The sequence below is a fragment of the Eleutherodactylus coqui genome, chromosome 7, assembly GCF_035609145.1.
Source record: "Eleutherodactylus coqui strain aEleCoq1 chromosome 7, aEleCoq1.hap1, whole genome shotgun sequence".
NCBI classification, from domain to species: domain Eukaryota; kingdom Metazoa; phylum Chordata; class Amphibia; order Anura; family Eleutherodactylidae; genus Eleutherodactylus; species Eleutherodactylus coqui.
Genome location: NC_089843.1, coordinates 180,433,356 through 180,459,776, shown reverse-complemented (window position 1 = coordinate 180,459,776; position 26,421 = coordinate 180,433,356). Strand labels below are relative to the sequence as shown.

The 26,421-nt window shown below is 44.1% G+C and overlaps 1 protein-coding gene across 3 annotated transcripts in view; it reads right to left on the bottom strand.

Annotated features, from left to right (window-relative positions):
* ADAMTS3 (ADAM metallopeptidase with thrombospondin type 1 motif 3) overlaps positions 1-16,988 on the bottom strand; it is a 276,553-nt gene extending 259,565 nt beyond the window's left edge. For all 3 annotated transcript variants that reach the window (XM_066574067.1, XM_066574068.1, XM_066574069.1), the window contains exons 1-2: positions 16,597-16,988; positions 14,000-14,027 (exon numbers count right to left, since the gene is read on the bottom strand). In XM_066574067.1, the coding sequence (XP_066430164.1) occupies positions 14,000-14,027; positions 16,597-16,659 (91 nt within the window). In that variant the 5' untranslated portion in view covers positions 16,660-16,988. The remainder of the gene's footprint in view (positions 1-13,999; positions 14,028-16,596) is intronic.
* Positions 16,989-26,421: the final 9,433 nt, after the last annotated feature.

Here is a 26,421-nt window from a genome sequence, read left to right as displayed (position 1 = left end):
AGGGTTACTGTATAGAATAGCAGCAGCTATAGTATTTTCCATATAATATCCGGCCACATTATTGCCCATGTAGCCATACCAGCTCAGAAGCGTAACTTAACCGAGGCCAAATGCACAATCTGTAACACTGCCTAATAACTCAGGCCATACCACATTTTTAGTAATGGTGAGCTCTTTGCGTCCATTGAAGCACTACAACCCTGGTGTAACTGCAACAGGGGGGCACATAATGTGGCCTGGGGAGTCACATGAGGCCTTCAGTGCTGCTCTGTGAGACCCCAATCATACAAAAATATCTATGTCACTGCTCACATGAAGTTTCCATGTCAGGCTAAAGAGCAGTGGCACATAGCAAAGGACAAGTACTAAGGGTGTGCTGTGTAGTCATGTCTGGGTCCCCTATATTTTAGGACAAGTACTAAGAGTGCCCTGTATAGTCATGTCTGGTCCCCTATATATTAGGAAAAGTACTAAGGGTGCACTGTGTAGTCATGTCTGGGTTTTCATATATATTAGGACAAATACTAAGGGTGCACTGTGTAGTCATGTCTGGTCCCCTATATATTAGGAAAGGTACTAAGGGTGCACTGTGTAGTCATGTCTGGGTTTTCATATATATTAGGACAAATACTAAGGGTGCACTGTATAGTCATGTCTGGGTTTCCATATATATTAGGAGGACAAGTATTAAGGGTGCACTGTATAGTCATGTCTGGGTCCCCTATATATTTTAGACAAGTGCTAAGGATGCACTCTGTAGTCATGTCTGGGTCCCCTATATATTAGGACAAGTCCTAAGGGTGCACTGTGTAGTCATGCCTGGTCGTGCTAAAGGTGCACTGTGTAGCCGTGTCAGGGTCTCTACATTTTAGAAGTACTTAGGGTGCATTGTGTAGACATGTCTGGGCCTCCTATATATTAGGCCAAGTACTAAGGTTGCGCTGTGTAGCTATGTCTGGGCCTCCTATATATTAAGACATGTACTAAGGGCACCCTGTGTAGTCATGTCTGGGTCCCCCATATATTACGACAAGTACTAAGGGTGCACTGTGTAGTCATGTCTGGGTCCCCTATATATTAAGACAGGTACTAAGGGTGCACTGTGTAGCTGTGTCTGGGTCTCTATATACTAGAATTACTAAGGGTTCACTGTTCAGCCATGTCTAGGTCTCCTATATATTAGAAGTACTGATGATGCACTGTGCAGTCATGGCTGTGTCCCCTATATATTAGGACAAGTACTAAGGGTGCACTGTGTAGACATGTCAGGGTCCCCTATATATTAGGACAAGTCCTAAGGGTACACTGTGTAGTCATGTCTGGGTCCCCTATATATTAAGACAAGTACTAAGGGTGCACTGTGTAGTCGTGTCTGGGTCTCTATATACTAGAATTACTAAGGGTGCATTGTGCAGCCATGTCTGGGTCTTCAATATATTAGCACAAGTACTAAGGGGGCCCTGAGTAGTCATGCCTGGGTCCCCTATAAATTAGGACGAGTACTAAGGGTGCGCTGTGTAGTTATATCTGGGTCCCCTATATATTAGGACAAGTAATAAGGGTGCACTCTACAGTCATGTCTAGGTCACTATATATTAGGACAAGTACTAAAGGTGCACTGTGTAGCCACGTCTGGGTCCCGTATATATTAGGAAAAGTACTAAGAGTGTACTGTGTAGTCGTATCTGGGCCTACCATACATTTGGACAAGTACTAACGGTGCACTGTGAAGTCATGTCTGGGCCCCCTATATATTAGGTCAAGTATTAAGAGTGTACTGTGTGTCATGTCTGGGCCCCCTATAATAGGACAAGTACTAAGGGTGCACTGCGTAGCCATGTCTGGGCCCCCTATATATTAGGACAAGTACTAAGGGTGCACTGCGTAGCCATGTCTGGCACACCTTCAATGACTTTGCACACCTTCAATGACTACATGAGTGGGAGGCATTGTATATACATGTAGCTCTCTACATTGTAGTTCATATGACTTATGAAATTCCAGGCCATTACAGCACTATCCATCATCTACAATGGAGAGAGCCATGTGTATTGTCTCCGCTTCTCTTTAGTGCTGATTGGCGGAGATAGTGACCCTCATTCTCCCAATAGGTGGGAGTCGTGGAAGTAGAACTTATGCAATTCATTATGGCATTCTCCTAGATATACCATAAATTTTGTGGATGGGAATACCCTTGTGGCCTTTGGAAATGGTTAAGAAACTGTTGTGCCCCCCGAATTACAACCTGTGCACCTCCTATAATTATGTCCTTGATTTGCACATGTATTAACCCATTTGACTATCCATTTGCCTCAGGCACGGCAGTGCTTATATCGGGGCTCCAGATGGCGACCAAAATGGTTGCCAATGCACTCATGATTTTGCATATTGCGACAAGAAGTCTGGTCACCATTTGCAAACAGCAGCACCACGGCACTGTGCGGCTATAGTGAAGAATCTCTACCAGACATGCCTAGCTTGCTGCATGCTACACACATCCTGTATTAGACCTGCTCCCTGAGGACAGTGGAGAGGCATTAATATGCCCGATAATCATTTTGCTCTCCCTCTCCTGTTCTGTATTTCCCTCAAGGCTGTCTGTTGCTATGTAATTAATCTTAGCTATGCTGGCAGTGGCTCTTGCCACTGTGGTGAGGGGCGAGGAGGGCATCTGGCTATCACTGTAGGTATAGGGGAAGGGGTGCCTTGCTGCCATCACTGTTCGTATGGGGAAGTGAATGCCTGGCTGCTTGTAGTGTTTGGATGGGCAAAGGGCACCTGGTTGCTATCACTGTGTGGATGGGGACGGGGACACATGGCTGCTATCACTGTGTGGATGGAAAAAGGGCACCTGGCTGCTATCACTGTGTGCATGAGGGAAGGGGACACATGGCTGCTATCACTGTGTGGATGGGGAAGGGGACACATGGCTGCTATCACTGTGAGGATGGGGGAAGGGGCACCTGGCTGCCATCACTGTTTGTATTGGTAAGGGACATAGTATGTTAGACAGAATGAGGACAATCTGCATCTTGTTCAGCCTGTTTCAACCTCTTTGTTGATCCAGAGGAAGGCAAAAAAAACCAAAAGGCAGAAGCCAATTAGCCCTTTCGGGGAAAAAATTTCTTCCCGACTCCCTAATGGCAGTCAGACTAATCCCTGGATCAACCTTTAATAGTTCCTACCTGTCTGCAAGGCCCAGATCAACAACCAGGTCGTCACCTAAAATTTATATCCTGTAATATCCTTCCACTCTAGAAAGACAAGACATCTAGTCCCTCTTAAATTCCTCTATGGATTTTGCCATCACCACATCCTCAGGCAGAGTTCCACAGTCTCACTGCTCTTACAGTAAAGAACCCTTTTCTGTGTTGGTGATAAAACCTGCTTTCTTCTAGACGTAGCTGATGCCCTCTTGTTACTGTAGCAGTCCTGGGTATAAACAGATCATGGGAGAGATCCTTGTATTGTCCCCTCATGTATTTATCATAGTTATTTGGTCGCCCCTTAGCAGTCTTTTTTCCGGGGTAAATAATCTGAATTTTGATAGCCTCTCTGGGTATTCCAGTCCCTTCATTCCATGTATTCATTTAGTTGCCCTTCTTTGAACCCTCTTAAGCACTGCAACGTCTTTCCTGAGTAGCAGAGTCCAGAACTGTATGCAGTATTCCATGTGAGGCCTAACAAGTGTCTTATATGGTGGTAGAATAATTTTCCAGTCCCTCGCCCCTATACCTCCTTTAATGCACCCCAAGACTTTATTAGCTTTTGCAGCAGCTGACTGGCATTGGTTGCTCCAGTTTAGTCTACAATCCACTAGTACCCCCAGGTCTTTTTCCATATCACTTTTCCCTTAGCTGTACCCCATTTAGTGTATATTGGTGACATCCGTTTTTCTTGCCCATGTGCATAAACTTACATTTATCAACCTTGAACTTCATTTGCCATTTTTCCTCCCAAGTCCCCAGCTTATCTAGGTCCGTTTGTAGCCGTACATTGTCCTCAGGTGCATTAATTATCTTGTATAATTTTGTGTCATCTGCAAATATTGATATTTTACTGTGCAGCCCCGGGCTGCTTGCAGTATTTGAATAGGGAAAGAGCACCTGGCAGCTTTCACTGTGTGGATGGGGAAAGGGCACCTGGCTGCTATCACTATGTGGATGGGGAAAGGGCACCTGGCTGTTAGCTCTGTGTGGGTGGGGAAAGCGCACCTGGTTGCTATCACTATGTGGATGGGGAAGGGGACACATGGCTGCTATCACTGTATGGATGGGGAAAGGGCACACATGGCTGCTATCACTGTATGGATGGGGAAAGGGCACCTGGTTACTATCACTGTGTGGCTGGGGAACGGGACACATGGCTGCTATCACTGTATGGATGGGGAAAAGGCACCTGGCTGCTATCACTGTGTGGATGAGGAAAGGGCACCTGGCTGCTATCAGTGTGTGGATGGGGAAAAGGCACTTGCTTGCTATGACTGTGTGGATAGGGAAAGGGCACCTGGCTGCTATCACTGTGTGGATGGGGAAGGGGACACATGGCTGCTATCTCTGTATGGATGGGGAAAGGGCACCTGGCTGCTATCACTGTGTGGATGAGGAAAGGGCACCTGGCTGCTATCACTGTGTGAATGGGGAAATGGCACCTGGTTGCTATCACTGTGTGGATGCGGAAGGGGACACATAGCTGATGTCACTGTTTGGATGGGGAAAGGGGTACCTGGTTGCTTTCAGTGTTTGGATGGGAGAAAAGGCACATAACTGTTATCACTGTGTGGATTTTTTTACTATTGCGCTATGGTGCGTGGTTAAAAAAAAAACCCAGAAAGATAGGTCCTGCCCTACGTAGAAAAACTATGTGTCAGAAAAGATATGGTAAAGCCTATCTTTTATCGCACATACTGGTAGTGATATTGCGCAAAAATCACACTAGTTCAAACAATGCCATTAAAATCAATGGTTTCATTATGTGAAAATCACACTTTCAATACGTGACAAAATCACAGTCATGTGTTTAAGCCCTTATACTGGCAGAGGGGCTCTGGATGTGTATACTAGGCAGTGGGACAGTGTATATCATACTGGGTGGCTGGATGTGTATACTAGGCAGTGGGACAGTGTATATTATACTGGGTGGCAGGATGTGTATACTAGGCAGTGGGACAGTGTATATTATACTGGGTGGCTGGATGTGTATACTAGGCAGTGGGGCAGTGTATATCATACTGGGTGGCTGGATGTGTATACTAGGCAGTGGGACAGTGAATATTATACTGGGTGGCTGGATGTGTATACTAGGCAGTGGGACAGTATATATTATACTGGGTGGCTAGATGTGTATACTTGCCAGTGGGACAGTGTATATAATACTGGGTGGTGCCTAGATGATTTACTATGGATGATCTGTGTATACATATATTAGCAGGGGACTTATGTCAGTAATTAGCACTATGGCACACTGAGGCCATCTTCACACAGTGGAATCCAATGCACCTCTAAAATTTGCGTGCGGAATTTCCTATGTGATTTCGCGTGGATCCAAATTAAGAATTTCCCATTCATAGGGCTAAATCTGTGGCAAATACGTAGCAGAAATTCATGGCCCAGTCACAGATTTCTGCCCTGCTTTTAGAGGCAGAATCCACACAAATAAATCCCTGTCAGATTTCACAACGTGTGCTGTATTTTAACAAGGATTATAAATGCATTTAAACTGGGCGACTAAAAATGTGATTTGTCTCCTAAGTTTTTCAGTTTAGGAGCCGATGGCTCCTAGGTAATTTTTTTTAGTCTGGAATCCTGTATATGAAACTTCTAGTTATAGCAGAGCTCCAAAGGCAGCCCTAGATACCATGCTATATATACTGTACACCTACTGCCAACAGGTATTTCCCATACAGTAGCACCATTCACATCTATACCCCTCTCTGGTGCTAACGCATGGTCATGGCGGTGCCCATACAGCAACAGATTATTTCATTGGAACCATGAAAAAATAAGGGGATAATCCACCTCCATATCCATTATATATTATACATAGTTATTGCACCAGAACCAAGCTCAGTACATAAATACCTACCATACACAACCTCATCACATAGATATAGTACCAGAGCCAAGCTGATAACATAAATATGGGATCAGAATCAGGGTCAGTACATGATATATATATATGTATATATATTTATATATATATTTATTTATATATATATATATATATATATATATATATATATATATATATATATATAAATATATATATATACACACACACGTCCAAAAAGTGAATTAAAATTGGAATTAATTAAAATAATAAAAATCTTATGGAAACTCCTGCTTCCTATTTTAAGCTATTGGGAGAAGGTCTTGGAAATCCTTGTGCTGATGAAAACTGTGTGACCTGATCTAGCAGTAAAGGAAGAGCACATTGTGACATTGTTTATATAGACTATTTAGCATATGGTTACAATGTAAAAAAAAAAGTATTCTTTGTTATCATATGATCTGATGTAATGTACTAAATATCTTCAATAACAAAAATAAACTTAAAGGGAACCTGACACAGTGCTGTCAGATGCAGGTTGTGCCCGAGAATCTTGTGCGCAACTTTTAAATGGCCGTACGTGTACCCGAAGGCCTTATTCACACGAGCCCAAGTCTAATTTCAATGTGTGAAAAGCAGACAGATTTTAATGCGTGTGTATCTCCATGTGACATCCGTGTGCTTTGTGTGTGTCTGTTTTTTTATGTCCATGTGTGATCCATGTGTCATCTGTTTTTTTTATTGCGAGCACAAAGAAAAACCTGAAATAGGCAATTTTTTTTCTAGGATTGTGTAACAACAGGTGACAAACAGAGCGCACGCAGATGTCCTCCGCCTGCACTCCATATTTTTTGTGCACGCATTGTTTTAAATGGGTGATTCTCATCTGTGAAGTTGGACCAGAACAGGACATGCTGCGATTATTTTTATATTCTGTGTAAAAAAAAAAGTGTCTCTTAGCCCCTTCGTAAATACGGACAACACATGGACATGAGAATCGCTTGTGCGAATAAGTCCTAATACTCATCAGGGCAGTTGCCTTTAAGTTACGTGTGTGTATTTGTGCACAAAAATTTCACACGTGTAATACACAGAAAATAGAACACTGATTTCAATGCATTTGTTCACAAGCACATATTTTGTGTGTACAATTGTGTTGCGCAAAAAAAAAAATGTAGCATGTTCTATTTTCCTGCACATTTCTGCTGAAAAAGAACATATCTGGAACTCATTAAAGAATTTGCCCATTTCACTGGCTGAGAGCATCAGTACATGTGTTCTTGTGCGTGCAACTGCGCATGACTTGCAATTGCAAAAACGCAATGAACATTCCACAAAAACACATTTCAAATGCGCTTACGCATGTGCGACACAGGCTTTATCGTATGTAAACTTGTCCCGTCACACCTGTCTTGCATGCTTCTCCGACGACTGGCTTTAAGTGTGCACACCATGAATGCAACAGTCTGAGCACTCCAGTCCGGTGTCTCCAGCGCTCATCTCTTTCCATTATATATTATACATAATTACTGCACCAGAAGCAAGTTCAGTACAAAAATACAGCACCAGAAACAAGCTCATTACATAAATACATAACATACCCAAGCCCATTACATAAATACAGTACCAGATCCGAGCTTATTACATAAATACAACACCAGAATTAAGTTGAGTATATAAATGCGCACCAGAACCAAGCTCATGATATCAATAGAGTGCCATATCCAATCTCAGTACATAAATGCATACCATATTCAAGCTCATTACATAAATACAGTACCAGATCCAAGTATATTACATAAATACAACACCAGAACCAAGTTGAGTATATAAATGCGTACCAGAACCAAGCTCATGATATCAATAGAGTGCCATAACCAAGCTCATTACATAAATACATACCATACCCAAGCTCATTACATAAATACAGGACCAGGATCAAGATGAGTACATTAACACACCACCAGAACCAATCTAATAACATAAATACAACACCTGAATCAAGCTCATAATATGAATACAGTATCAAGAGCAAGATCATTTTATATATATATATATATATATATATGTATATATATATATATATATACAGTACCAGAACCAAGTTCATACCAGAAACATAGGACCAGAACCAACCTCAGTACATAAATACAGACAGAACCCCGAACTGAACTGCCAACTTTAATTAGTCAAATGGAGGCCAAAGTTGCAAACTTTGATCTCTATTTGATAAGGTTTCCGCTATTTTTGGAAAATAAAATAACACAGTGGAAATATAACAAGAATAACAGAAACAAACAGAAAACATGACCAATTTAGGCCGGTCTCACACGAACCAGTCAGATTCCACATGCAGGAGCCCACAGCAGAATCTGGCTCTGACCCCAGCCGGCAACCCAGCATACCCTCACTTTCTGTATTGCGGATGACCGAGGACGCTCGATATCAGTAATGTGGAGTACAGATTTTTTTTTATATTTGTTTTTTTCGGCGCCATCGCTAGGCGATGACACGGGTACCATCGGTCTATCTGCAATGTCAATTGCGGACGGGCTGCGGGTCGGACGGCTTTCATTGAAGTCAATGGAAGCCGTCCGTGCGGATTCCACACAAAAGTAAAAAATGCTGCAACTTTAAATACGCTCTCGGAAATCACAATCGCTGTCTGCTCATCTGATCGCACATGCAAATGTTCTATTTTTTCAATGGGTGTGGAATACCGCGTGGGTGACGATTGTGGATTCCACTATTAAAATCCGGTCGTGTGAGGCCAGCCTTGGTCTGATTTCTGTTTTCGCTGATTCAGGCACAGCGCACACTAGAGCAAAGTATGAATCCAGCTGTAGTTTGTGTTGTGTGAAACTATATATCCCCATATAACCTTAACAGTGATCTAGGAATGCTGGGACCTGTAGTGCCAATGCAACACAATATTCTTACGGCTCGGATAGACCGCTAGCACATCCAATAACAAAACTGTAGGGCAAAAATAGAGGCCTGTTTTACAGTCGTCTGTTAGTATGGGAATTGTAATTCCAAACCCATCGTTCTGCATAAAGCAAATTGTGGTGGCTCTCTGTTCCCCGTGGCCCCTCTCTTATAGACTAGCCCCTGTGGACTCCATTCTTTCATCTTCCACATTTCTATAGCCGCCTTCTTTTCTGCTCTGCAGGACCTTTGTCATGTGACTTCGATATCACAAAGATCCTGCAGCAGCCCTTCAATTTGCAATTTTAGCATAATTTAAACAAAATCACTGCAAAAAGACCACGATTTTGCAAAGGTTTATATAGTATCAAATCAGAAACAACATGGCCTAAGATGTAGGACTATCCTAGGGACTGGGTCCATCCCCAGCTGTGCTTACCAAGCTTACCAAGAAGTTTTAGGATGGTGCCAGAGTGAAGGAATGAGCAGATGGCAGCTGCAATAGAGCTATTCTACTGACTGACCAGGGGCGCTGTCTGTCACATTACTAAGCATATGTCACCGAGAATGGGCAGCCAAGACACCACGGAAGGAGAGATTTGCTAGGCCCTCTTCCTCCTCCTATAACTCCATGCTACCATGTTGCCTGGTGGAAGGGCTGTGCCAGTGGATTATGTAATGACTACCAAAGAGCCCCCCACAGTTAGCCCAACCCTGCCCCTCCCCCTATGGCTGAACTCCACTGTTGGAACTCCCATGTGCACGATGCATCGATGGGCTTCTCTGAGGCCCAGCTATACAGAGAGGCCGCTGCAGAGTAAAGTGTGCCCCCCCCCCCCCTTAGGCACACTGTCTTAGGGGCCTGGTCACAGTTGTGAGCGCTGCGAACCCCTATAAGTATGCCACTGCCCATAACGCTACCATATGTATGAGGACTAGTTAAGTGGACAATTCTCAGAAACTAGTTGGTCAATACATCTACAGACATGCTGCTTGCGTCTTACTTGGGTTGAGTAGTTTTCTCGATATATGTATAGAAGTTCTTATTGCCTGGCTGCAAATAAAATTAATCTTCCTCCTAAAGTCTAATGTAACTAGCAAAATACTCAGACTACGCTTTACAGGGAGTTCACAAGTAGTTTTTTTTTCTCTTGTCCCAGAGGAAGAAAATTGTTTCTCTAGTGCCACCTATAGGTCATTACCCTGTAAATCAATGTCTAACCCATCAAAGAGCCCTGAAACATGACTAGGGCAAGACACTGATTCACAGGGTAGTTACCTTGTATATAGGTGGCATTAAAGAGATATTCGTCTTCCTCCTGGAGGACAATATTTGCCTACATTTTCCCAGGGAGCATTGTCTGTATAGGGCCAGACTCACAGGAACGAGTCAGATTCCACATGCGGATTTCCGCCGCGGAAGGCCTGTGAACATTTGCAGAAAGTAATTGCGAATGATTACATATGCAAGCGTTTTTCCACGTGGATGAATGCTATGTACAGCCTATCGTCCACACAGAAGAATGATCTCTCTCTCCCCTTCATTCCGGCTTCTCCTTTGAAGTTGCATGCGTTTTAGCCGTTAATTGCATATGAGCGACAGAACACTTGCATCCATTAACTGTAATGGGGGCCGTCCACGCAGAATCCGTACTAAAATAGAGCATGCTGCAATTTTTCTTTCACTCACAGACTACGCAATTTGTACCCGCAAGTGTGAACTAAAAATGGATTCCGAAGTTAAAAGCCGTTTGTGTGAGTCGCCCTAAGACTGCCTACGCCAGCTGACATCTCTGTGGAAAAAAATGTATCCCCCTCCCCATCAATTATTTTGCAAAAAATGATAGGAAAATGTTACCCTGTGCTTCCTGACAACAATGATGCAAAAACATGGTGGAAACATATGTGTACATACGCTACACTTCACACATCCCCATCACTATAACTGTAACGATAGACGCAGCGAAATACATAGACGCAGCGTTTCCATGTAGTATATTGCTGCAGAACACTTACGCCCCTATTAGACAATATGATAAAGTAGGAGTTTGTCCTAATAGCAATACTGCACTTAGTATTAAAGATGTCAAGAATCCAACTGGTAGACAAAGTGTATACAGCAGCGCCAAAGTGCACATTTCACAAGGGGCCAAAAGCTCCAAAAAGTCTAAATCCAATAAAGTAGAGGGAGACAGAAGACCCAGTAAGCAGAGCCCTCTTATAATTCACCAATGTTTCAGTTCCTGGGAACCTTTCTCAAGCCAACCCATGATGAAACGTTGCTAAAGGTGAAATAAGAGGTCTCCACTTGCAGGACGTGCGGCCCCCTTTATTGGATGTCAAGAATCCAGTGTTTGAAAATAAGTGAAAAAGATAAGTTGTCCTCTGCTGTCCACCTGTTATTTATTCGGCTGCTTTTTAGTCTTTCCAATGTTGTTACCCAAAGGTGACAAGAAGTGACTTCCGATAAAAGCCTCAAGTGAATCATCACTAAGCTGTCCCAGAATTCTGAATGTTCAATCTGCCTAGTTGTGCGGCAATCGAGGAATGTAGGAGGTACCATTGTACATTTAGGTCGAATGTCCACGGCTGTATTTGCACTGCGGGATCCAGAGCGGTCGTTTGCCTCCGGATCCCACTGCAAATCCTGCTTATAGACATGCTATGGAAAACATTTTTTCATGCCCATGAGAACCAACTGCGATTTTCCGCTCGTGGGGAAAAAATTGCAGCATATCCTATTCTAGTGTTGCAGTCAATGAAAGCTGTCCATCCCGCGGCGAGTCGCAGCAAATCCACGTCATCGCCGGCGCGACTCTCTGCACTGCACATGTGCGGCAGCACGCCAGCCGGCACATCCGCAGAACAGAGAGAAGACTTCAAGACAGGAACGTGGGGGTCAATGCCGGGCACAGGGCCTGATTCCACTGCGACATTTTGCAGTCGGAATCCGACCCGGCCATGTGCATTCAGCCTTAGGGCTTTTACCCACTAGCAATATTTTTCCCTGCAATGCGAGAGCGATGAATATGAAACCAATGATTTTCAATGGTTTCATACTCATTTATGATTTTACCACTGCAGCCTCACATCGCTGAGAAAAAATCTGCGATATCGCTCAGTGTTTTCAATGGGGCCAGTGGCAGCAGCACTAGCCTCACTGAAAACAGAGGGAGTATATTGCGGACTTCTGCCACAGCTGTCACAGCTGTGGCAGAAGTCCAGGATGCTATTCCATTGCTTTCAATGGGGTCGGCGCTGCTGCAGCCCAATTGAAAGCAGTGGGTTGCAGGCAACTCCCGCAGCGATGATTTTCAGGGAAGGGCTTAAAATATAAGCCCTTCCCTGAAAAATCATCCCTAGCTGGTAAAAATTAAAAAAAAACTATATACTCACCTCTCCGCCGCTCAGGTGCGTCCTCTGGCTGGCACCCCCGCACTGTTGTGAAGCTCTTTCAGCAGGTGGGAATTTCTAAATCCCCACCTCCTGAAAAAGCTGTGCTGATTGGCTGAGCGCTCAGCCCATCACAGGCAGTGCACAGCTATTTATTGATGGGACAGAAGTCCGCGATATACTCCCTATGTTCTCAATGGGGCTAGCGCTGCTGCCTCTGGCCTCCTTGAAAGAATTTTGCGATATCGCAGCATTTTCTTTGCGCTGCGAGGTATGTGTTTTCACTTGCTCTTGCAGCACAAGGAAAAAAATGCTAGTGGGGGTTCACCCTTAGGCAGATTTACTCTAGGAACCTTAGAGAAGCTGGGCACCGATGCCTCAAAGAGTTGGTTTTATGAGCATATTGGCTTTATCCAGTTTTCTTATCAACAATTAGGGGGAATTCACACCGGCAAGAAATCCGGACAGATATTGCACCTGCATACATGTGATTCTTCCTGAATTTTGTGAGAAAAATGTATCTCATTGCTGCACATAAGTTTTACTCGTGTGAAGAGTCCATTTTTTTACTCCCATAGGCAATAATGGGCGATACATGAAGAGCATTGCGCAAAAAAGAGCACAAAATCACAGCCGCAAAACAGAATGATAAAAACCCTCTGATTTTTCCGTAGCGGCGAATGTATTAGTGCATGCACCCAAGTGTCTAAGCCCTTAAAGGGAAACTCTTAGCTTGAAGATGCAGTCCGTTCTGCAGGCATGATGTTATAGAGTAGGGGGGCTGAGTAGATAGTAAATAGTTTTATGGGGAAATATTCCGTGTAACTTGTATTTTACTCATTTTAATCTCTGCTCATTCTGAGGTTAGAGGTCTGTTAGGCCGTCCTATCCGTGAGTGACAGCTATCTGTGATTGGCTGTGCATACAGGGAAGGCTGCCGGTCACTGGAAGGCATTTTCAAGATGACAGATTCGATTTAAATAAGAATAAACTAATAGAATTAGAGCTATTTCATAAAAAAGGATAAGAAAATGTTTACAGTTGTTAAAGGTGCTTTTAGACAGGCGCAATTATTCTGCATTCCACACCAAAATCCGCAGGTTCGCTTGTGGATTTTGATGCAGAATTGAAGTGCCTTAAATCAGCCTGTAAATCTGCATCAACTTTTGGTGTGGGTTTTGCAGCGACAGAATAAGTTGCAGATTTGGGTGCAGAACGCGGAATAATTTCACCCCGTGTGAAAGCAGCCAACAGTGGGCAGAAGTCTGGGTAGTTTTACCTAATGGAAATTTTAAGGTGCCCATCCAACTTGGGTTAAACTCCACCAAACCCACCAATTTTATCAGGATTGGCTGACAAGCTACTGTATGTGGGGACAACTCTGATTTTCTTCAAAGATTACAACAGACCCCGTCGTTTGTTGGGCTTCTAGAAGTGTCTGCAGCGGCTTATCCCCTTCTCCATATTGAAGGCAAGCATGTGTATGGAGGGGTAGGGAGAAAGATGTGCTCAGCTAACAGACACTTCCTGACCACTTTTATTAATGAAGTTATCAACAAGGAAGTTTTTGCAAACGTTGCAAACTCTTTACAATAAGTCTCATCAGAGATTGGCAGTATGATACACTTACCTATCCTGGTGTTTCCTTCATTGCCCGCCTGGAAAGAGAAAGAAAAGATCATTAGTTGTATTTACACGCTTTGGACACTTGACGGTTAAGCACACTGCATGGTCTGTGCTGGGTAGAAAACTAAAATTGCTCCAGGCAACTTTTAAGTTTATTGGTGGGTTTTCCATGGCTGAATAAACATCTGTGCAGCCACCTATAGTCCAAGGGCTTCATGATATGTTTAACATAGAAATTTTAGCAAAGAGTGCCTCATTCAATAAATCAGCCTGGCGGTGCCAACAACCCAGTAGCCAAAGGCCCTAAAGTTAATTAACTATTCATAGCGGCGCTTTTGGCTCCTCATGGAAAAAAATCAATTATAGTGTCCTGGACAGATAGATAGATATGAGGAAGATAGATAGATAGATAGATAGATAGATAGATAGATAGATAGATAGATAGATAGATAGATAGATAGATAGATAGATAGATAGATAGATAGATAGATGATAAAAAGATAGATTGATATGAGATAAGTAGATAGATAGGAGATACATATGATAGATAGATAGATAGATAGATAGATAGATAGATAGATAGATAGATAGATAACTAATGAGATAGAAAGATATGAGATAGATAGATAAATAGATAAATAGATAGATATTAGATAGATAGATAGATAGATATGACATAGATAGATAGATAGATAAATGATAGGTAGATAAATAGATAGATATGAATAGATAGATATATAAATGATAGATAAATAGATGGATAGATAGATATTAGATAGATAGATATGTGATAGATACATAGATAGATAATCAGAAAGGTTTATAATGAGAAAGAAAGAAAGAAAGAAAGAAAGAACGATATTAGATATATAAATGGTAGATAGATGATAGATAGCTATGAGATAGATAGATAGATAGATAGATAGATAGATAGATAGATAGACTGTATGCAATAACCCTGATAGATAGATAGATAGATAGATAGATAGATAGATAGATAGATATTAGATGGATAAATAGATAAATGATAGATAGATAGATAGATAGATATGAGCTTGATAGATATATAAAGGATAGATAGATATGACATAGATAGATACTAGATAGGTAGATATGAGAGAGATAGATAGATAGATAGATAGATAGATAGATAGATAGATAGATAGATAGATAGATAGATAGATAGATAGATAGATAGATATAGCAGTGATAATAAAAGGAGCAGTGAGGCAGATGCCCACATGGGAACATACCAATGTCAGGAAAGAAGGAATAACTTAAAGGGGTTGTCCCGAGGCAGCAAGTGGGTCTGTACACTTCTGCATGGCCATAATAATGCACTTTGTAATGTACATTGTGCATTAATTATGAGCCATGCAGAAGTTATAAAAAGTTTTATACTTACCTGTTCCGTTGCTGGCGTCCTCGTCTCCATGGTGCCGACTAATTTTCGCCCTCCGATGGCCAAATTAGCCGCGCTTGCGCAGTCCGGGTCTTCTGCAGTCTTCTATGGGGCTCCGTGTAGCTCCGTGTAGCTCCGCCCCGTCACGTGCCGATTCCAGCCAATCAGGAGGCTGGAATCGGCAGTGGACCGCACAGAAGAGCTGCGGTCCACGGAGGAAGAGGCCATCTTCAGCGGTGAGTAGAGAAGTCACCGGAGCGCGGGGATTCAGGTAAGCGCTCCGGTGAGCTTTCTTTACCTCCCTGCATCGGGGTTGTCTCGCGCCGAACGGGGGGGGGGTTGAAAAAAAAAAAAACCCGTTTCGGCGCGGGACAACCCCTTTAATATGAAATGCATGTTGTCAGGTAGGGGGAGCTTTTTAGCCTGGATCTGTCAAGCAGCCTAGAACATCTAAAGGGTGACACGTGTAGCCACTGGCTCCTGTTATATGTAATCATGGCATGGTCGTACTGGTCCTACTACAGACACATCAGCCACTAGACATTACTAGGAAGGAAGCTTGGATGGGAAGAAAAGAAGAAAAAGAAAGAAAGGAAGGAAGAATTGATAGTCATAAGATAGATCGATAGATAGATAGATAGATAGATAGATAGATAGATAGATAGATAGATAGATAGATAGATAGATATGAGATAGATAGATAGATAGATAGATAGATAGATAGATATGAGATAGATAGATAGATAGATAGATAGATAGATAGATAGATAGATAGATACTAGATAGGTAGATAGCTAGATATGAGATAGATAGATATGAGATAGATAGATAGATATGAGATAGATAGATAGATAGATAGATAGATAGATATGAGATAGATAGATAGATAGATAGATAGATAGATAGATAGATATGAGATAGATAGATAGATAGATAGATAGATAGATAGATAGATATGAGATAGATAGATAGATATGAGATAGATAGATAGATAGATAGATAGATAGATAGATATGAGATAGATAGATAGATATGATATAGATAGATAGATAGATAGATAGATAGATAGATAGATAGATAGATAGATAGATAGATATGAGCAGGATGGATTAATAGATAGATCAATGGATAGATATGAGATCGATAGATAGATGATATGAGATAGTTATTAGATAGATGATATGAGAGCTAGCTCTTACTGGTTGCGCTGTGGTCTTGCCATGTATCACAGCTACTAGGCAGCAGAGTGACAGGAGGAACATCCCGGGGACTGTGCGGTAATCCTGGGTGACAGGCGGTGAGATGTGCCGGTCCCGGCTGGACGCCTCCTCTCTCCTCCGTGTGAGAGGGCTCTTGTACTGCTTGCTTACGGCGAGCTCCGGCGGACACTTACCGCTGACTGAGGCTACGTGTTACTAGCAGGTAAGTTGTAAGGCAGTGCGGGACGTCCGGCGAGGAAGGGGTTACGGGGGTCTGCTACTTTTTAGTCCGAGCAGAAGGAGCTATCTAGTGAGGGGAGCGGGGGAAGCGAAGCTGGCCGGAGGAAGAGGGGGAGAGTCAGATGTGACTCCGGAGCTCAGGGAGCCTCTGCTTACCCCCTCCAGCCTCCCGAGCATCTAATAGAGGCCTGGCCGACACTCCCCCTGAGACAGCCCCTTGTCTGCCTCCAGCCGGCCTCTGGCTGCATCACGGCATGCCGGCACCCAGCTTTCCCAGAGTCCTGCTAGTTACACGGGGGTGCATCATTGCTCTTCCCTGCATTCAGGGGGCTGAGTCAGACAATGAGGTTAGGGCGCCAGAAAAAAGCAGGATATTCAGTATTGTCCCATTTGTGGTATTGACCATTAACCATATAGGGCCTCGTTTATCACAGCGGTCTAACGTGATAATAGATGCAATTAACGACTAACGAGCAAACAATAACCCGTCCGGATGGCTTTCTAGAATATGACCGACACATTTCTGGGGAAAACAAGATCAAACGACTTTGCACAGATTGTGACTGACATGTTGGTATCATACAAAGATTTGCGACAAAACGTGTCCGTTATGGCTCCTTCACACGAGCATAGCCATTTTCGGTTGGCCATGTCATGGCCACAGCGCGACTGAAAATCATGCAAATAGATGCACAAATCTGCCATTTGTGCGCCCGTTCAGACGACCTGGGTCCGTCACATAAACGCTAGGCACAGAGTGCTGTCGGGCGAGGGGAGACAGTTTAGGGACTGCCTCCCCCTTTCCGCCCCTTGTTGGCTGCTTGCAATGGGAGGGGGCGGGAGCTAGTTGCTAAGCTCCCGCCACTCTCCGCCCTTTGTCGGCTGCCAGCAATGAGAGGGGGCGGGAGCTTAGCAACTAACTCCTGCACCCTTCCATTGTAAACAGCCAGCAAGGAGCGGAGAGTTTAGTGGTCATGCTGCTAAACTCCCTTCTCCGGCAGCTGCCATAGGCTCCCATAGGAGTCTATGGAGCCGCCGCCGAATTCCGGTCAGAAGATAGTTCCTGAACCCATGGATAAAACGCACGTTAATATCGCACTCGCCTCGTGCTGGGTTCACATGGGGGCTCATTTGCAGTGAATGTCCACAGCGGGTATTCTGTGGCAGATTAGCAGTGGAAAGCCCGCCTCTAAACTCACATCATGTAGTGCGGATTTTGAAGTGGGTTTTATCGTGTATTCCTGAGTGGAATTCGCCCCCTCATTCAGAAGAGATGATTTCTGCGGCAGAAACGGCGATAAAATTGACATGCTGCGGAATTGAATTCTGTACCACATGTCAATTTCCGCACAGGTTTTGTGCAGATTATTCAGTGTTTGGATGAGATGTGCAAAATTTCATCCACTTTGCTTCAACCATAAATGGCACAAAATTTCAGCACGGGCATTATGTGGCAAATCCGCCCCGTCTGGCCCCCTCCTTTAGGCCAGCATTACACGGACATATCTGCACTTGCACATGCAGTTCACAGTGAATAGAACCCATTTATTTCAATGGATTTGTTCATATTTCATTTTGACCATGCAAAAAAGCATAGGACATGCTCTGTCTTTCTGTGTTCCCATAGAAGTCGATGGTGGGGGTGCACAAATGTGTGTGTACTACGCAAGGTGATGCGTGAAGCACTTCGTAATTCCCCCCCTCCCCCCCAAAAGCACACATCTGGAACAAATTAGTCATTTGAGTCAGTGTAATTGTTTACTGCATGCAAATGAATATGCCACGTGGGCAGAAGAACTGCAGTAAATACGCTGATACATGCACAAAAAAAGCCTTGTTCACAGCGCAATTGCACAATTGTGCCTGCACCAGTGTGAAGCCAACCTTTAAGTACATTGCACGCCCTCACACCTTGACTACTTCCCAGAGAGATGCAATGACTTATCCAATGAGCATGGTGAAAGATTTTACCAGGACATACGTGCAACTGAAGAATGGTATGAAGGAAAGTGGACGCCTGCGATGTTATCGGATTACTTCCCACATTTTCACTCCACTTTTGGAAGCTCTTATTATACACCCGGTGACCTCACACAGACGTTTTTTTCACTGGAGCCTCTAACACAGCCTCAGATTGCGGCGTTTTTACAGCGCAATGATTTCTGAGCAGAGTCTGTCCTATTTTTAGGCATTTAGTGCTCCTCATCATGAAAGTAAATTACGGCACTTTGCCACGTTCATGTGTGAGGGAAGCCTCAGGGCTTAGTCACACGAACGATATTCTTGCGCGAGTTTTGTGCGATGCACACAATATTCTCACAGATATGAAATCCATTGGTTGGATTCATTCACACAAGCTATTTCGAAGCTGCAAGGAAGAAAATTGCAGCACATTCTATATTTGGGTATTCCCTCGGAATGATTCACCCATTGTGTTCAATGGGACCTTAAAGGGGTTGTCTCGAGGAAGCACTGAATTTTTTTTTTTGCCCAGTCCCCCTAATTAAGCATTCATTACTAAGCCCCCCTGTAAATGACTTTTCTAGCTGGTTTGTACTTACAGTTCCAGCGTTTCAGCAACTTATAAAAATTTTCCCAAGATGGCCGCCAGCTCTTTTCCCATCGCTTGCTGTAGCCCGACGTGTGCGCTCCCGAGACGCTACCAGCTGTGTCTCCCTGACAACCAGACGCCCCGCAGCCGCCGACCGGACCCCTGGATTGAACACGGCCGACCAGTCACCCACCGCCAGGCAGCAGGTAACCGGCGCAGCCCCCCCCCATCACAGCGGCAGCCCCCCCCATCACAGCAACAGCCCCCCATCACAGCGGCAGCCCCCCCCCCCCCGGCGCAGCGGCAGCCCCCCCATCACAGCGGCAGCCCCCCCCCCCCCCGGTGCAGCGGCAGCCCCCCCATCACAGCGGCAGCCCCCCCCGGCGCAGCCCCCCCCCCCCCCCGGCGCAGCGGCAGCCCCCCACCCCGGCCCATCACTTACCTGGGCGGCAGGACGGCAGGACGGCGGGACAGCTGGGCGGCTTCTCGGGACAGCTGGGCGGCTCTGCACCTTCCTCTAACAGAGGATGGTACAGAATGGCCGCTCCAGCGCGCTCCCGAGCAGTGACAGCTCGTCTGCGCATGCGCAGAAGAGCTGTAGCGGGGAGCACACTGAAGCGGCTTGTGCTGAAAGGAGAAGACCAGACTGCGCAAGCGCGTCTAAAAAAGCAAGCTGCCAGCGAATTTAGACGGAGCCATGGAGACGCGGACGCCAGCAACGGAGCAGGTAAGTGTATAACTTCTGTATGGCTCATATTTAATGCACGATGTATATTACAAAGTGCATTAATATGGCCATACAGAAGTGTATAACCCCACTTGATTTCGCGAGACAACCCCTTTAAGGGCTCCTGCACACTTGCGTTTTTCTTGTGCGTTTTTTTCACGCGATTTTGCTTTGTTTTTTTAACACAAAAGTCAATAGGAACTATTTAATGTTAAAAACGCATGGCGATTTTTGTGCGATGCATTTTTAACATTAGAAAGGCCTATTGACTTTTGCAATAAAAAAAAGCAGCAAAATTTAGTGTGAAAAAAACGCACGAGAAAAATGCAAGTCTGCAGGAGCCTTAAAGGTGGTTTTACATAGGTGAGAAAATCACGCGGTTTTCGCGTGATGCGAGAGCCAGTAATAAAGCAGATTATGAAACCAATCATTTACAATGGGTTGCTTCCCATTAGTGATGTTTCCACTCATGCGATGTTGCGAGAGCAAAAAATCGTGGCATGCTTTATGTTTCTGCGATGTGCGATTTTTATCTTCCATGTTTCCCTGTGGAGCGTCCTTTTTATCGCAATGCAACAAACTTGCGTTGCGATGTGATTTTAACATTAGAACATGCTATAGGCAAAAGCGCACAAGAAAATTGTGAGCGGCAAAGATGATTTTGCAAGAAAAAGCAGTGCTGACACTCAAAAATCGTGGGGAAAAAAAGACATGATTTTGCAATGATTTTTCTGCAGCAAAATTGCGATCGCCCGTGTGGAACCACCCTAAAAGACATGAGCCAACAATGTGATGCAGCAGCCAAAAAGGCAAACACAATTCTGGGATGTATTAAGAGAAGCATAGAGTCTAGATCACGTGAGGTCATTATCCCCCTCTACTCTTCCTTAGTCAGACCTCATCTGGAATACTGTGTCCAGTTCTGGGCACCCCACTTTAAAAAAGACATAGACAAACTGGAGCAAGTTCAGAGAAGAGTTACCAAGATGGTGAGCGGTCTACAAATCATGTCCTATGGTGAATGGTTAAAGTATCTGGGATTGTTTAGCTTTCAAAAAAGAAGACTGAGAGGAGACTTAATAGTGGTCTACCATTATCTTAAAGGGGTTGTCCCGCGCCGAAACGTTTTTTTTTTTTTTTCAACCCCCCCCCCCCCCCCGTTCGACGCGAGACAACCCCGATGCAGGGACCTAAAGAAAAATCCGCACAGCGCTTACCTGAATCCCCGCGCTCCGGTGACTTCTTACTTACCGGCTGAAGATGGCCGCCGGCATCTTCTCCCTCCGTGGACCGCAGGGCTTCTGTGCGGTCCATTGCCGATTCCAGCCTCCTGATTGGCTGGAATCGGCACGTGACGGGGCGGAGCTACACGGAGCCCCATTGAGAACAGAAGAAGACCCGGACTGCGCAAGCGCGGCTAATTTGGCCATTAGACGGCGAAAATTAGTCGGCTCCATGGGAACGAGGACGCTAGCAACGGAGCAGGTAAGTGAAAAACTTCTTATAACTTCTGTATGGCTCATAATTAATGCACAATGTACATTACAAAGTGCATTAATATGGCCATACAGAAGTGTATAGACCCACTTGCTGCCGCGGGACAACCCCTTTAAGGGCTCTCACACTGCAGAGGGATCAGCCCTATTCTTATTTGCACAAGGAAAGACTAGAAGCAATGGGATAAAACTGAAAGGGAGGAGACACAGATTAGATATTAGAAAAAACTTTCTGACAGTGAGGATGATCAATGAGTGGAACAGGTTACCACGGGAGGTGGTGAGTTCTTCTTCAATAGAAGTCTTCAAGCAAAGGTTGGACAAATATCTGTCTGGGATGATTTAGTGAATCCTGCACTGAGCAGGGGGTTGGACCCGATGACCCTGGAGGTCATTCTATAATTCTATGACATTGCATGTCATGCAAGTGCGATGCAATGTTTCCCATTGAAGTAAGTGGTAAACACTTGCAATCATAAGATGCACATGAGGACTGCAGTTTCACAGAAACAATGCGATTTTTAATCAAAAACTATTCGCGTTGCCATGAAAATCACATGTTGGTAAGTGCGATATTGCGCTCACCCAAGTGAATGTAGCCTAATTCTACAGTTAAGATTATTGCCTGTAAATCTGTTCCTAACAGTCAAAATCTGAGCACAAATTTGGAATCAACACCCAAAACTTAGAAAGGCTGCTTTTAAACTTTTTTTGGTGATTCCACTTTCTTGCTCCTTTCGGGCATCAGGAAAGGGGAATCTCCACGGCTGAACGGTACTGTATGTGGACAGAAAGGAATAGCGCTGGGCGGACCCCATTGACTACAATTGGGTCTATCCACTTACCGCCCAGTTGCCCAGTTTTGGGGTGAAAGAAAAAGCACTACAGCACTTTTACTTTCGGAGTTTACAACCACATCTGTGACGGAACCTCCAACGCAGATGTGAAACGGCCTAAGAAAAACCTAAATTTTGTCCAGAAAGAACTTTAAAAAAAACCATTTTCTTTGTAACACAGTGTTATTCTTCTCTGCTCTCCCTAAACTGGGCATAGATTACTGATGGGGGTCCAACTGCTGGGGTTTCTAATGCTAAGTTCTGCTCTCACCCTGTAAAGTTAATGGAATCAAGTCACAGTTCCAGGACAGTCGTAGAGTTAGAAAGAGTCCCAGTTCTCCATAGACTGCCGTAGCCCCTTCTTTGTAGCTATAGGCACCCATGTTTAAAAAAAATGTATATAGTGTGCCCTTAGGTGCTGTACTGTGTTTCCCGGAAAATAAGCCTTAGCTACACTACATGAAAAAAAAAAACCTCACCTAGCAGGCGCCGTTCAGGTCCCTCCCGCTGGGCTGCGGCCCTCCAGGAGACTTCTGTTAGTCCTCAATGCCAACGCAGCATCTCCTGTAGGTAACAGGGCTTGAATACCCCACCTCCAGCAAGCGATTGCTCTGATTGGCTCAGGAGTACTGCCTCAGCCAATCAGAGCTAGCACTCGATGAACCAATCATAGCCATTTATTGACATCATTAAATGTCTGTGACTGGTTCACGGAGCGACGGCTTTGATTGACTGAGGCGGTGCTCCTGAACCAATCAGAGTATTCAAGCCCCGTCACAAGCAAGAGATGCTCTGTTGGTATTGAGGACTACACGGAAGCCTGCCGGAGCGCCGCAGCCCAGCAGGAGGGACCCAAACGGCGCCTGCTAGGTAAGTATAAGACACAATGGTTTTGTTTCGTCCTGTTATGCAGTCGTGAAAATCACACCCGTCTGTTTTAAACCCAGACCCTGAAGATGCAGTTGGAACATAGCCTATTCCTCCTCCAGGGATTGACACTGAGCTTTCCAAAGCCTTCAAAAACATTTCCAAGATGCGCTCTCCCATTCAGTTACTAAAGGAATTTTTTACCTGCTCTTCATGTCAGGATACAAGCCTTTTTTTTTTTTTTAATAAAAAGGGGTTTTACAGGATTTTCTTCATTGATGACCTGTTCTCTGGCTTGGACCATTTATCAGACAGGTGGAAATGCGATACGGGGCACCCCTGCCAATCAGCTTTTCCACAGAACTAGCACAGCTCCTTGCACCACGCAGTGCTCTGGAACGCTACTGTACGCTCTGTCCCATTCACGTGAATGCACAGCGTAGAGAGCCGCGCTATGTCTGGTGACAAACAGCTGATCGGAGGGCGTGCTGGTCATCAATAAAGATAAAAGTCGGAGAAGACCCCTTAAAAAGGGTGAATCGATCTCTCAGGGAACTAATATGCTTGATTATGAGTGCAATATGAATTGCCAGTCAGGACTATAGAAAAGTTGAGTAATAATGTATGTAAGCTGTAATGACTGCCAGTGGATCTCACCTTCAGAGATGAAAGAGGAAAGAAGCTGAAAAAGAAGAAGAAGACATCTGAAGGACTTATATTTCCAGGTGACGTTTGGAAATTAAACTGTACGTATATCTGAAGTCTTAGTTCTGCTCTCCAACAGCCCTGAATGGCCAATCTGCACATATCTCTACATGACTACACAAGGGTTTGGTTTTTTTTAAGGGGTAAAGTAGTTCTTTAGTAGCCTGATAATAAAGTTCTCAGTAGTTGACTCTTAGAAAATGAGGTTTGCAGGGAAGTTCACAAATTAGAGACCATTTACAAGGAGCAATTTTCAGTCTAGACTGAGAAGCAAAAAGCCATTTAGACGTATTAAGATTTTCATGCCGGCACTGGCAATCACTTCCATTTCTGTGATTGCTCAATCAATTTTCTGAACAATCTGCAGCATTGTTTGCCTTGCTCATTTACATGGACCGATTACTATTAAAGGAAAACTCCAGCCATAACGTAAAACTTTTAGGTCTAGTGCAGCGGGTGGCCCAGTGACTCATGGAACACCAAAGAGAAATGCCCGTGTACTGTGCAGCCACAGTGGACTTTCATAGAACTCAGGTAGCAAATCCCAGCCGCACCTTTTAACCCCACATACATATCAAAGTGTGAATACTTCATGTTTTGATGCTTTGCAGCCTAACTTTAGATTCATTCAAAAGTCCTTTAACCCCTTAAGGACCAGAGTGTTTCAGTTCTAAAGGACCAGACACTTTTTAGGGATTTTCCCCATGTGGTGGTATTACTGCTCTATTCTTTTTACTTCAGCTACCAAAATAATTTTTGCTGCTTTTTTTCCCTGTAACATATAGGGCTATTTTTTAATATATAATTCCACTGATTTTTTTCACTATTTTTTTAAGTTTTATTATGGGTAAAATAAAGGTTTTTTTTTAAATGCATAGTTGTTCATTTTTAAAAATAGTATATTTACGCTAAAATAAAGTACAGAAATAGGTTCCTTATTTTGTTTTGGATATTTTGATATATAATTTGTATTATCTTACATTGCAGGGTACATATGGCGATGGTTTAGGTTGGTGTCGGCAGTGGGTCATTTTCTTTTTTATTCATATTTTTATTTTATTCTGAATATTCTGTAAACTTATTTTTGTAACAATCTTTTTTAACATCTACGTCCCCCATGACGTCATATAAGACCTCCGCCCCCGTCACACCCCTTGTCCACAGCCAGCAATGGGAGGAGGGGGGATGAGGTGGTGCTTAGCTCCACCCCCATCCCACCCCCTCCCATTGCAATTAGCTGGAGGGGAGAATAGAAGAGGTAGGGAGTTTAGCAGTCACGCTGCTAAACTCCCTCCCATCTCCCTTCTCCAGCCGCTGTCATTGGCTCCCATAGGAGCCCATGCAGCAGCCAATGTATTCCGGCCCAAAAGATCCAGGACTATCTTTTGGGCCCGAATTAAAAACGCCCGGCGCATGGTTATGGCCATGGGATCTGATGAATTGCAATGCAATGCATCAGATTGTAGATATATCGTCCAACCATGAAAACGGCGTCCGATATAAGCTCGCGTGAAAGAGCCCTTATTCTGCCAAACTGAAAAATTTTCTAAAGCACAAGAAACAGCTGTAGCTCTACAGAAGGCTCGTGTTTGAGTGTTGTGTTCACCTGGTAGGATTTGTCGCTTGAAAATGTATAACATTGCTTTTAAAACAAACAGCATAACTGTTGTCTAGTGGAGAGTAATTTTGGTAGCTCTTCAGGTGTTCCTTGGAGAAGGTCAGTGCTTGGCTGTTTGGTTCACCTGGCAGAATTTCTTCTTGTAAAATGTATGACATTGCTCTTGAAACAAGCAGCACAACTGCCTTGGCAGAATATTTGATCTAAGAGATGTTATGTGGGCCTTCATTTGTTTCTAGTAATACCTCTGTGCAATGATTGACCCACACCACTGTACACTATATTTATTGTTTTGTGTGGCTGCATTTGGGGGATTTTGACTTTATTGAAGACCTTCTGAAGGGCAAATTAGTGAACACAATTTATACTCCTATAGACTTAAATGCGAGCCGGAATCGGCTATCCCAAATTACAATGATTTTGATTAAATCGACCCGCTACTAATACAAACCAATTATTCCACTAATCACTAGAGATGAGCGAACGTATTCGTCCGAGCTTGATATTCGTGCGAATATTAGGGTGTTCGGGATGTTCGTTATTCGTAACGAACACCATGCGGTGTTCCGGTTACTTTCACTTCCTTCCCTGAGACGTTAGCGCGCTTTTCTGGCCAATTGAAAGACAGGGAAGGCATTACAACTTCCCCCTGTGACGTTCAAGCCCTATACCACCCCCCTGCTGTGAGTGGCTGGGAAAATCAGATGTCACCCGAATATAAAAGTCGGCCCCTCCCGCGGCTCGCCTCAGATGCCTTGTGAGTTAGATGAGGGACAGTGCTGCTG